Raw genomic sequence first — 14,015 nt, forward strand, 5'->3', positions numbered from 1 at the left:
AAGGAAAAAATGCTAAAGGAAACTCTAAAGGAACAGCTAAATACAACATTATTCTAAAAAAATTAATATCATCAAATTGACATTTCTGAGGTAAACAAATACAATAAAGTTACCTATGTAGCCATCTTAAGATAGTTCTGGAAGCATATAGCATGTATTATAGGGGCATGTACCTTTAGATATATAAAAATATTCATGTATTAAAGACAGGAATGTGGAAAAATGTGTTATTTTATCTATCAAAACAATAATTTTCAGTAGGAAGGCTGGATGACTTACTATGTTAAGGCTTTAGGGGAAGAAAATTTGTTTCTGACCTGTGCAGTCTGGAGCAGTGCCAGTCCATGTCCCATTAGCAGTACAATGTCTCGTAGTCAGCCCTGAAGTTTTGTAACCTTCCCAGCAGGCATAAATGACTGAGCTGGAGAACAATATTCCATCAGTGTATATTATCATACCATTGGCTGGTGTGCCAGGGTTCCCACAAGATACAGCTGCAAAGAAGAGATTTTGAAAAAAAAAAAAAAAGTAGTTTGATGATAGGTGACTAACTGGGATGAAAAAAAACCAAAAGAACTAGGTTAATAGCTCATCTTTGAAAACACCTATAGCAAGTTTTACTGAGAAAATATGTGATAGGCATATTATTGAATTAACATTTTATTTCTCTTTGTTAATATTATTACTTGCATTTGGGTTTTTTTCCTTTTTTTTTTTTCAATTCCTGATTCAGATAGTTTGCCCTTTTTGTTCTACTCCATGCAATACAGTCACTGGGGCAAATAAAGCTCATTCAAGACTTTCTGACAGACCTGTTCCTCTGTTTTGCCTTTTGGCACTTTTTTCTATTCTCTTAATGTCTTCTGGTATCTCCTTTTTCAATTGTAAAAGTGCATAAATAGTAAATTGTGACCTTCTTGTTAATTTATTTTTTGACTCAAGAAAAGAACAGACGTTCTGTATTGGCCTCCACATCTTTTGGGTATCTATACCAATTATTTAAGGCAATAATTATGTTTCAGCTTCATATGTCCAAGATTTGACAATGGCTTAACTTGATTACTTTGATTACATGTTGGGGTTTTTTGGAAGGTATGGTTGTTTTTTTTTTCCCCAATGGGACAACCAATCATTAAAAGAATTTGGGCATTTGTTTCAAACTTTCCTAACAACTTTTCTAGCAACTCCAATCTTTTGAGACCCCCACCTAGAGTACTGCATCCACCTCTGGGGTCCCCAGCAGAAGAAAGACCTGCTGCATATGCTGGATGGTCCCCAACATAGTAGTTATAATCTAATAATTAAAATATAACAGTGTTAGGTTTTGTGATTAAAACAAATACAATTTGCCAATTAAAAATTTGTCTGCCATTTATGTTTGGAATAATGCCTTAATGCCTTTTTAAAACAAATTTTTAATCACTTTTTAAGTTTAAAAGTTTCAAATAGTGAAGAGAAAAATTCAACAGGTTGTAACTTGAACTTGCAGGAATGAATAGATGTTCTCCTCCTAATCTCATTGTTACTTAGAATAAATAGGAAGCAATTGAAGGACTATAGAAAAATGGGTAAAAAGAGGCTTTTTCTTGTTTATCTTTTTTTCTTTTTTTCCTGAAAAGACAAGGTTGAAGCAAACACTATGATTAAAGCTGGAAAAAAGCAGCATTTAAAACACTGATAATTGCCACTGACTTCTGCTGTCCTACTATAGTTAACATCTTCACGTAAGGCCAGTAGAAAGAATACTGCAAAACTTCAGTTTTCTGCTGAAAATACTGATTCAAGCACTGATCCTATGCCCACTGCCATTTCTATACAGTTATGATGCTATCTGCACTGACAGAAGTTTAGTCTGTGCTGAAGAATATTGCAAAAGAATAATTGTTCTCAGAATAAAAAGTGTGGTAAAAAAAATTGTAACAAATATTTTGTTCTATCTTCCTTTTCATCACGTCATTTAGGAGACAACAAACACTACAGGATCCACCAACTCTGATGACTTCGATAAAGCAATTTTTCAAATATTCTCAAAAAATGAGAAGTCATATAAAACTGAATTTAAAGTCTTCTATTACTGCTTCCCAATTTTAACTGCACAAAAAATGTAAAAATTTTTTATCATGTTTTTATTTTATTTTAAAATGTGATTTCAGAAATATTTTTGTTGCATTTCTTCTGAAAGACGCAACATAAAAATATCTCATTAGAAAATAGTCTAACTTCTGTTGAGAAATAAGCACTGATTTATTAATTTATACTTAATTTATATTCATTTATGCAACTTTATTTTATCATTTATTCAATCCCTGATGCATAGATATTACATAGAGAGAGAAGATGAAAGTATTTTATTATTACTAAACAGATGACAGATTTATTTATCACTCCATTTTCATATCTTCAATCAAAAGCATTTGTTTAACATATAAGTCAGGTGTCTATTATTTATTTTCAGGCTAATTATTTTTTAACTAAAATTATTTTCTCACAAACCTCTTATAAATATATATTCCAAAATTTTGGCAGTTTGGATTTACATTTTTAAGCTAAACATTAACTGTTTGTAAGCATTTTTATATTACCTTTCTGCAGAATGTTATGAAAGCACATTTCCGCCTAAGAAAATTTTTCAATCAAAGAATAAAAAGTCATCAGGAAGTGGGTCAATAGTGTCAAAATGCCAATGTATCAATACCTACCTTCACACACAGGCTGTATACCTGACCAGGAGCCATTAAGCAAGCATGTTCTCTCTGCAGACCCTCGCAGCTGATAACCCATTTCACATGAGAAACGTAGCAGACTTTTTGTTTTGAACTCATCCCCTAGTCTAGACCCGTGAGCTGGTACTCCTGGATCATCACAAAAACCAGGATTATTTCCTGCAAAATGCAACAGGCAAAATTATTGGCAGGAACATTATGAGCAAATGTAGCAGCAGTGAAACTATTCTCTTGTGAATAGAGCCACTGCAATGTTTCTATGCAAGTATTGGTTACAAATCTGGAAGAGAAAGAATGTGTTGCAAGACAGAGCTCTCAAAGATGTCCTCATAAGTCTGATGAATCAGTCAAGTGCTTTATCACATAAAGCGGCTGCTAAAGAAGATACTACACAAGATGGTTAAGGAAGGATGGTCTCAGTATCAACCATTTATTATAAATTTTGGTATAAAATTGCATATTTCCTAAATCCTTTTGTGTCTACATTGAAGTTAACAGCAATATTATCCTTTGTTCTCCACATTTTAATTATATGTTTAAACCCAAAATCTATTGAAACTATAGGTTCTGATTTTGGGTTTTGATTTTTTTTTTTATTTTATTTTTCAAAATACATGTAAATACTTTAATAGTTTTAAGTATGCATATTCTTAAATGGGTTTTTCTTCATAGGCACCCCTCTCATATATAAGATAAAATCCTAAACAAAGAAAAAACAATACCAAATTTTTGGAGAAAACTCAAATAGTTCATTTAGAAATTAAAATTTTCTTATGTCAGAAAGCACAATTACATGTCATAAGGTTTTAATAATAGAAAGTAAGAGTGGATACAATCATGACTTCACATAAAAGGAGGCCAAAATAGTTCCTGAATTCAAGACTAACTTGTGGGCTTTGATTGTGTTCACTTTGTTTCGTACTAGGTTCTTCTAGAATAGATTGCACTTGTCACACTGCCCTAGAGCATTTGGACCTAGATTTCCTGGTATAAATACATGCTTGTAGAAAGTGTGAGTGTCTTAAGTCAGCTGTTATATTCTGTCTCTGTGTACAATAAAACTCACTCTCCAAAATACAGTGGCTGCCTCCAAACTGACTGTTGAGAATGATTTCCAGCACTCACAAACATGTAAAGTATTTGTGCATTGTTTGATGGGTGTGATGGGTAAAAGTGGATCTGTTAAATTAATCTGTCTAAATTAATTTAAAGAGTATAATGGTCTCAGAGATCAAGCACTGTCATCCATGACTTATGCCCTGGAGCTGCTAAAGCAGAAATCCAGATGTGGCCTGTGGATGCTATCTGCTTCCACTTACTCTAAGACATTTCTATTCCACAGACATTTCTGTCTGCTTAAAATGTGTGAAATAACATGAGGACTGTGATTCAGGCTCCCACTGTGGCATGTTTATGGCATGAAACAAATATGCCACATATACTTTGGCTTGTGAATGGCAAGGGATTTTTCAGGGCAGAATGATCTATGATTCTGAAAATTTGATGATGTCTCAGTTGCTTAGGGATTTTGCTGAGGGAATTATTCCAGATGAATGCCTAGACATTTTTTTTTTCTTGGACATGTCTCATTTCGACTTCGAGAAAATTTGAACTGGGACCATGAAAAGTTCTAATCAAAGGGATAGACAAAGGCAGTTCCAGTAATATGAAGGTCTAGACCCCTTTTTACTTAGCAATGTAGAAGACTTAGCAATGTAGTAATCCATTACTGTACTATCCATTATCCATTTTTAAGCAAAAATGTCAACAATTGCTTAATTCATAAGCTACAAAAGTCCATCATTGCAACAGGTCTCAGGTGAAAACAAACCCTGAGAACATATTGCTACCATCATAGAACCATCAGGCATTGAAACATATATTAATATACAATAGAGAAATGAAAACCATTCTTAAAGAGACTACAGGTTTTAAACATTATATTTGGACCAGTTTTCATATCCCTGAAGTACAAAACCAATTAGAGTTCTCAGTCAGCCTGTGCACAATCATTCTTTCACTGACATTATGACAACAAATTATTCATATTGGATTTTGATGGATTAATCTCCTGAATATCTAACTTGGAAAGTGTAGTTTGTTTTACAATTCTAAATACCATAGAGAAATGAGACACCTTTTTAGGGTTTTCTTTGGCTTTTTCTTTTTGGGTGGGGGTTCATTGATTTTTTACATTGAGCCAACAGAGATAGATTTTCATTTTCCCAGGGAATTACCTTGCTCTTGAGAGGGTGACCCATTGTGTTGAAAGCTAGAAAATTGAATTCTGCATCAGTAACAATATTTTAGTTACAGTAGACATATCTTCCCCACCACAAAACATGAGTACAGGGCTCTTTAAGGTTTTCAAAATCTATGAGTCTATAAAATACTGTCATATTCACAACTGAAAATATCTGAAGAGTCTCAATTATTAGCAATTAAAATTTCTCTCCACCAACAGGATATTTTTCCTTGTGGTGAGAAATGTTGGATAACAGCACTAGATTGTTATCTGACTATTCAAGTCTTGGTGTAATTTCAAATCTGGAATATTATGCTGGATAAAAAGGTGAAAGTGACAAAAATGTGAGCTTAAGATAAGCAAGAAAAGATTTCTTGTTGTTCAGTGGTGCCTTTCTAGGTCTAGGCATAGAGACCATGATGGCACAGAGATCTAGCAGTGTGAGAAGAATCTAAAGTATTTCCTTGAGCAGCAGAAAACAGAAAAGAAACTGTAATGATTTAAATTCATTTCCTTTTCTCAGTATTTCAAATTCTGCTCAGCATCCTTGCAGAATCATCCTTGCAGTTCATAAATGGACCATTTTCACCATTTTCAATGAACTTATTCAGAGCTTTTTCAAAATACTGAAAATAATTCAAAGTACCTTACACCTATTTAAATTAGGTCAAATTTGAATTGAACCACATTGAATCACATCAGCCCAACAGCAGGCATGTCCAATAGTTCAAGGAATTTATAAGATTGTATAATGGGTAATTATGAACAATTTTCTCTCTAGAAAATTTTCTTCTAAAATCATTCAGGCATCTGATTTTTACATACCAAAGTGTGTATACATGTTTCCCTTACAAAAGCAATAAATATATTGTGGGTGTCCTTAGTAGCCAATCCTGGCCTGAACTCTTCCCTTCAACAAAACTGCGTGATGTTTTATAGCTTCTTTTAGATATGCATAGTCTAGGGAGAATGAAGTGTTCCTGTACTTCCTGACAGCACCAAGAACACATCAGACATTTATGGTGTTCACACATTATGAAAATAATAAAGTATATTTCTGCAAGAGAAAAGAAGAGCAAAATGTACAAAGTTTACCTTAATACCTTTGGTGTGGAGTTTCTTAAACAAAATTTTCTGATGTAACAACCTTTGTTTATGCATAACAGTATTCATAAAAATATAATGTAACACATGTATCCTTTTTAAGCAAAACTTGACCAGGTTTGAAACACTGTTTTGATGTGTCTTCTACACAGTGCAGTATACAATTAGAGCATCTGGCTGAGGAGGGAAGTTGTGAAGTAATGACAAAGAGAATAGGATGATTATGAGAGTATTTCAGTAAATGGGTGTGACACAGCAAAGTGGTTATTGGTGAAATGAAAATATAACCAGAAAACAAACAAAACAAATATTTGGCTAAAAAAAATGTGTGAGAATAGCCTTACACACATGAGAAGTGACATTCAGATAATGGTTGGTACAAGTACCTGAACAGTGAGGGAGAGTCCCACTCCAGTGGCTATCTTCTTGGCACTCCCTCGTAGAATTTCCTATAAGCCTTCGACCCGCCGTGCAAGAATAGTGAATTATGGAGCCATATGTAAATTTGTCTCCTGAAAGAATTGCATTTGCAGGTACCCCAGGATGTCCACAAGAAATAGCTAACAAAGGAAAGAACACAACTTTATGATATGTTCTCATAGCACGGAAAAAATATCTTAGAATCTTTAAATACAAGGCTGGTTCCACAAAATATACATCTGTCTGGATTTCAGCTCATACATACCTTCAGTTTTCTTGTTGCTGTAGATGATTGATTGGTCATTTGTAAGATTAAGCATAAAACTATGCATAACTGTTTAGTTTAGCCTTTCTCTAAAAATATATAGATTTATTTCCTCATTCATTTCTGTTCATGATCCTTTCCTACAAAGAGTACACCTTATTTTGGTTAGTAATAGAAAGGAAGACACCAAATAAGGCTATTGGTGTAACGTGCTTATATATTGCAGATACGATAATGTAAGTAGCTTTACCATATCTACAACTAGGTACAGTTTAAGCAGCATAGTGAAATAAATTATTTATTCTGTAATATTATTATAGCAATATGATGAACTAGAGTGAGCAAGAGGGAAATGGATTACTGATAATTTTTATAATTTTAAATCACACATTTTTCTAAGATATAAGAAGTAAGGAACATGCTGTCACCAGTAAATATTCTAGCCAAAAAAAATTGCAGCTATTTTGTATTTAAAATTTTGTATTTTCCCTAATTATTTTACTACTGAAATGTGAATAAACCCACTTTTTCAGGTTATAGCTCTTATTGACAGACATTGAGAGCATAGATTGTTGCGAAAAAAAATCAAAATAAACTTGCAATGTGAATATTAGATACGTAGCAGTACGAAAAGTATAATAAGGAAATAAATTCACCAACCCAGTGACATTTATTGTTCTGGTATAAAAGTTTAAATCCATTAAATAAATAATTTTAGTAAAAAATGCAATTCTGTAAAGCAAAAACTTTAAAAACATCTGATGTGTTTCAAATCAAAATACACTTCAATTTCATTTATTACTTCTTTTAATTGCATTGCATATCAGAAATAATGACAGCAAATTAACAGTGATCAGCGAAGGAAAATATCTCAATGGAAATTAAACTCTGTCAAATTGTTATTTTGTTTGATATGAAGCTTACTGACACTTACTTACAAGAAACACCAGATTTCCTCCCTCTCTGAGCAGAAAGTGATGGAGGAAATATGAAGTGATGTTATGAAAATACCCTCTTGACCAAATTTTTTCTACGCAATATTTCACAGATTTGTTTTCACATATACACTAAAATGAGTCTGAAAAATAAATATCTGATATAGGCATTAATGGTCTTAGACTATCAGTCTAAATTATAACAAATAAATAATAATTTTAGATTTTCCTAGCTGTTTCCAGATACCTTAATGATTCACCGATAGGGGAAATTAATGTTGACTTTCTGTTTTTGAAAAAATAGTTCCACAGTTCCCTGGAAATACGTTTTTAATAATGGTAAATTGCATGATATTTTGTCTTAATCTTTCCTTATTGAGATGTACAGTTTGCAATTTATTGATCTTAAAGTCCACATTGTTCCTTTATAGATGGCTACACTTCTTTTTTCTATCACGATTTAAAATCATGCACAACTCTTTAATGTTAATCCAGCCAAATGGACACTTACACAAACACTTTGGCAATGATCTATCCCATAGCCCATTAGCTTTACAGGTCAGTGCAGATGAGCCCAAGAGATAAAAGCCCTTCTTGCAATGGTATGCCACGCTCGTTCCATATTTGAAACTTTCAGGATAATTCTGCTGTCCGTGACGAATTGCATTCTCCACAAAGCCAGGATCAGAGCAGTTCACCACTGTAAGACAAACAGTATTCATTGTTGAGGCATACCAGCAATAAGTTTAGCAATAATTTTCATTGCTTCAATAGAAGCTCGTGACTATGGTTCATCTATGGTTCCTTTTAAATATCAGAAATATTGACTCCTAAGTAAGATACTAGATCTTTTTGCTTTGGAAGTAATAATTCAATCTACTCCAGTTCTCTTAATAATCTTGGACAAGATGCATAGTATCAAGTATACAAGTGGTTCAAAAATGAAAGAGAAATTGGAGGAATTTTCATCATTCCCTTGGTAGGCTTAGTTTGGTCTTCTACCTAATATTTATGTGAAGGAACAGTTCAAATAACACTTTGACATTTTGTTTGGTTTTTTTTTTTTAATTTCCTTGAATGAGAAAATTTGCTTCAAATATTACGGAAATGTTCTGCTATTAATGCGTAGAACAGGAAAAGCACAACAGTGAAAATCAAATACTTGATAGGGGAGCAGGAGTGAGGGTAAGCACCAAAAAGCATGAAGTAATTTTTTCAGATAGCCAATAAAAACCTAAAAAATTATGGGTATTTTCATGATTGTTTTGTTTTTATATAAATTCTAGCTACCCTCCTCGCTCCTTCATTTTATACTTTGCAGTGACTGCGGAGTAATGGAATCATTTAACAGCTTGGGTTAGAAGGGACTTTTTCACACACCCAGTTTTGCTGTCTATTAATCTGAAAACTATATGAAAAGTTACAAACTCCTGCTCCACCCTTCCCATCTTCATTCTAAAGATAACAATATAAATAAACTTAAAAAACCACTTACAATATACTTATTATAATAAATTAAAGGTCATCAAAGAAGCACAGGAATCTACCTTTCAAGTATGTCATTTAGTTCAAATCAATTTTCATGAAAAATAAATCAATGGACAAGAATATAGATAAGATTATTATTTTAGAAGTAAGATATACATAGTCTCCAATGGACTGCTTTTTATTCCTTTCATTCAAAAGCTTAAGTTTTACCATACATAAAATTTAAATGTGCTGTGAATGCACTAGAACAAGGCATCTTGTGCAAATAGTAACATCCTAAAATTTAATCTGGAACAAAATCCAGTTACAATTTATTTATCCTTATCTTTTAAAGGAATGTTCTTAAAAGTGTTAAATGTTCATAATTTTTAATGTCACAATTCTAAACAAACATATACCTAGGTCTAAAGAATGTCTCATATGAATCTCAAGTTTTCCTTCATAAAAATTATTTTAGAAGTAATATTTGGGGAAAATAACTCTTTTTGGCATAAAGAAAATTATTTTTCATGTACCAATTGTTATTAAAAACACTGACAACACTGTTATTAAAAACGCTGACAATTTCACAGAAAAGTTAAATATATTTTTTAAAATTAAGTATTACAATGATGCACACAAAACATTAGAAAGGTGTTACATAAAACGATTATGTTCAATGAAAGAGGTCAGTTTGTTGGTTTGGGTTTTTTGTGTATCTGAGCAGTAATAAAACTTTAGTCTCCTAACTGGAACTATTTCCATTTGATTTATGATGAATCCTATGAAATAATTCACCAGAGATTACATTTAGCTTACATTACAATAGTTTAGCTTATATTTCATATTGAAAACTTTTATTTAAACATAATGTTATAACCATAACATTTTATGTGGAAATTGGATAACTGCAGATTAAATAAATATGTGATTACATAAGATTTTATTGACAGAAAAAAATACCTCTTTAGCTCTTGACTATTTTTTTTCTGTTCCATAAGACAGGGAAAAATATCAAGTCCTAATATCTCAGTGCTCTTTGAAAACTGTGAAAAATTTGGATGTGAAGTCTGTGTCTCTGTATTTGCTTTGAAGAGCTCCAAAAATCCTTTCTTCTGGGGATCTCTATTTAAGAGTATTATCAAGAGAAAATGCTTTTTTCTTTTACATGACACATTCTTTGTTACTGCTTTTTTTTTCCCATGGTTACTCATCTTTATCAGGCAAGTCTAATACTTGCACTGGCAATATAACTATCATTGTAGAACAGGAACACATGTGAAAGTCTGTAGAATGTAGAGTCCACTGACAGGTTACTTTACCAAAACATTAAGCTAGATCTGAAGGAGCTCATATGTACTCAGAGTACAATCCCTTCTTACAGAAACCAGCACAATTCCCAAAAGCAAAACATGTTGCATCCTAATTAACCCTGTTTCCTAGGCAATTAGACACGGTGAAGTGCTGGGTAGATGCTTCTGTAAAGTTCTGCTTTTGGAACTAGCCTGCATCCTCTGCATAGTTATAAGTTGTCATGTACAAACATATACTTAAACTTAATTTTTCCACATAAGTGGATACACATTCCTAAACATTTGAATACACATCTGTATCAATGTGAATTAAAGAAAGTCAGCACTTGTTTTCTGCCATAAGGCCAGTAGATGGTGGCTCAGTCTATGCCATTGTGCACTGCTACCCTCCAGAACAGAGTGAATTTCTCTGAACTGCTCATGAAGAATGATCCTCCTGTCCATACTAACCCCTGAGCCATGCTCCAAACAATTCCTGTGAATGACACTTGGTTCAAATGAAAAACCATCTAAATAAGCAGAAGCAAGTCAGCTCCCATGCCAGCTACTGTTTAATTTAAAAATACAGATTGATTCAATTTCAAACACAGAAGTGAATACTTTAAAATCTTTCCATTAAGCTAAAACTATTTTTAATAGTAATTTGATTCCCAATCTCACAATTACACAATACCACTATTGTGATCCACCATATCAAAAAACGAAGTCCAGGGTTGTATGGAATATTTGTATTGTTAGAGAACAGAATTCATGTCTTCTTGAGACCTATATCCATGTTATAATCAGTACACTATTTTGCAATGAAACCATATATCAAAAAGTAACTAGCAAAATAACACCTATCCATTCCACTGATACCTGTTCTAGCAATTACACCTTCAAGAGCAGCTCTTCCCTTAAATGGCACTCATAAAAAAAGGATGGAATTGTGCTTTATGGCTGTAACAATATATGTAAAATCCTGTGGAAAAATAATAATTACATTCCTCTGCCAATACTCCAAAGGTGAATTAATATCATTTTATCAATATATCAATTGTATTTAAATTTTTTCTGTATTAGAAATTTTATCCTGGTACAAACTGAACTCCTTGTTGTACTCACAGAGATCCACAGTACAGATGCATGTTTAGTAGCCTGCATTTAATATCACCCAAAGTTGTTTTATCTAAGGAATATAGCACTAAAAACTGGGCATTCACAGCTTAAACAAGACATCCACTTTTACAGTAAAATTTCATTAATGAGTACACAAAATTAGTGGAAATTTTCATGAGAACACATACTACTGAATTCTTCCCAAGCTATAGGACAAGATTCATACTGCTTATCAGATTTTCTTATGATGTAAGAAGAATATTTTTTCATGCAATCTATATTTTTAGTTTACTTTCTGGCGGGATTTTTGGGTGGTTTTGTTTGGTGGTTTTAGGGGTGTTTTTTGCATTTGTTTGTTTTAAGGTTTTTTGGTTTTAAGGGTTTTTAAGGTTGTTTGTTTATTTGGTTTGGTTTTGGGTTTTGTTGCTGTTATTGTTTTGTCTCAGAATGAAGTTGCAGATGCTCTGGTATTCTCTTCCATGGAATGGTAAGGACAGTAGAGATCTACAGGCACAAACCTCTAAGAAAGTGTCTTCCAGAGCAAAAATGTAGACAACTTATCATAGTATCATAGACTATCAGCCACATGGAAATCTCATTTGGGAGTTGTGAGAACTCCAGAATATCTGAAACAGCTATTTTTTAACTATAATATTGACTGCTTATTTTATTTCTTGATCAAAGAGATAAAATACTGTACAAGACAAAAATTATGTAAAATAAAAACAGTAAAATAAACAGTGCAATGCCATTTTAGGATTTATTAAAAAAAAACAAAACCCAAAAGTGCTTGTTTTTCACTGCAGTTTAGAGAAAGTCATTGTTATTGAACTCAAATATGCACTAGATTAGTTGAAAGAAATAGTTAAAATTATTTTAATCGCAGAATAGTCTACTGAAATAGAAGAAAAATCTGATGCATGTTAAAAATTCTCATATTTATTGAAGGTTTTGTAGATTCATGAATGCAACTATTTTCAAATATTCTCATCCTATGGATTATTCAATCCTCTCCCTAGGTTTAATTTTTAACCAGCATTCACAAGAGCTGTCCCTTTTTTTGGTGAAGTTGAGATTATTAACATAAAACAAAATCAAATATACTGTTTAAAATTAAATCTTTGGTTTAACAAGCAATCGTGCCAAGCTCACTTATGGAAAGTCAGTATTAGAAATTAAAAGGAACTTTGCTGCACGAAGATATGCTGGCCCAAAGCTACCCAAAAGCAATTCTAACTGAACTATTTTTGCGAGTCAATAGGGAGAACAGAAAAAATCAATTCTCTATGCAGACCAGAAATATGGAATGTTCAAGGAATATATTGCAGTCCCAAAGTATCAATTTTTCTTTGTGATTCAGAGTTTTCACTCCAATACCAGCAGTATCTGTTTAGACAGCTCAGTGATGAATGAAATACAAAAGTCACCAAATGCACAATTTAAGCATGTGCTCTGTGAACAAAATCCTTGCATCGTACATGAAGCCTTATCAAATGATGATGCAAGAGAATACGATCCCTCAAGTTAAAAAGTAACCACAATTATGCCTGCAGTGCCACTTAAGATCAGCTATCAGTTTTTAAACATATACACAAATGTGCTGCTGCTAAGAAGGGCTGCAGTAAGGAGTTCTTTAGAAAAGAATTTGAGTTGGCTGGCATACAGAACTAAGGCAGTATTTCCCCAATTGCCTTTCACCCTGGGGACTCAATTGTAAATCACAGAGAGAGTAGATGGAGATTGCTCTCTCTCAGTGACACCTGTCAAGAGTTGCATGGGAAATGAATTCTGTCAGTCTTGGTTAAGTCTTCTGAGAAAAGCTGGAGAATACTGCAAGTCTGCCCTGATAACTTTGGAACCTCACACTGAGTCGATTCAAACCCTTGAGGACAAAGAAATTAAAAGACCATGTCAGAGTCCTCTAGGGCAGGTTTCTGTTTAGAAGTTGAATGATCATCAAAAAGTACATCATTCACAGTATTTTGTTTCTTGTTCCTTTTTTGCTTGACAGAAACAATCTTAAGATTTTTTTATAAACTTTCATATCTTATCAACAGATTTTTAAACATTTTTATGCGAAAAGTATTGCATTAATGATAGTATCTATAAAATGTTTAGGGACTAACACTCTAGCGTGAATAAAGAGTAGAGAATTCACTCTGGTTTTACGACAAGTTTTTAAAAATTCTGCCTATAAAAAGGAAGAAAGCTCTGCTTATGAAAGCATGATGGCAAATTTGCCAGTAAATGGAATTTTAGTAAAGGACAATGCAAAGTCAACAATAAACAAGAATGAAAACTTCTTAGACTTTGCCGGGTATTGCAACAGCAAATTGACCAGAAAGACAAAGTACTTACCTGTTATTTTTCTCTTGTGTTCTTTGTATGCAAAATTCATTTTTGGGCATTTATGCACAAGTAGCATTAACACAATAGGTTTTGTCA

General features: G+C 32.8%; 1 protein-coding gene across 1 annotated transcript in view; it reads right to left on the minus strand.

Moving 5' to 3' along the window:
* The window catches only part of CSMD1 (CUB and Sushi multiple domains 1), a 1,068,142-nt gene that overhangs the window by 27,439 nt on the left and 1,026,688 nt on the right, over positions 1-14,015 (minus strand). Inside the window, exons 55-58 of the mRNA XM_041477428.1 lie at positions 8,204-8,392; positions 6,459-6,632; positions 2,700-2,882; positions 318-494 (exon numbers count right to left, since the gene is read on the minus strand). Of these exons, the coding sequence (XP_041333362.1) occupies positions 318-494; positions 2,700-2,882; positions 6,459-6,632; positions 8,204-8,392 (723 nt within the window). The remainder of the gene's footprint in view (positions 1-317; positions 495-2,699; positions 2,883-6,458; positions 6,633-8,203; positions 8,393-14,015) is intronic.

The sequence above is a fragment of the Pyrgilauda ruficollis genome, unplaced genomic scaffold (genome assembly GCF_017590135.1).
Source record: "Pyrgilauda ruficollis isolate IOZ18807 unplaced genomic scaffold, ASM1759013v1 scaffold40, whole genome shotgun sequence".
In the NCBI taxonomy this organism is placed as follows: domain Eukaryota; kingdom Metazoa; phylum Chordata; class Aves; order Passeriformes; family Passeridae; genus Pyrgilauda; species Pyrgilauda ruficollis.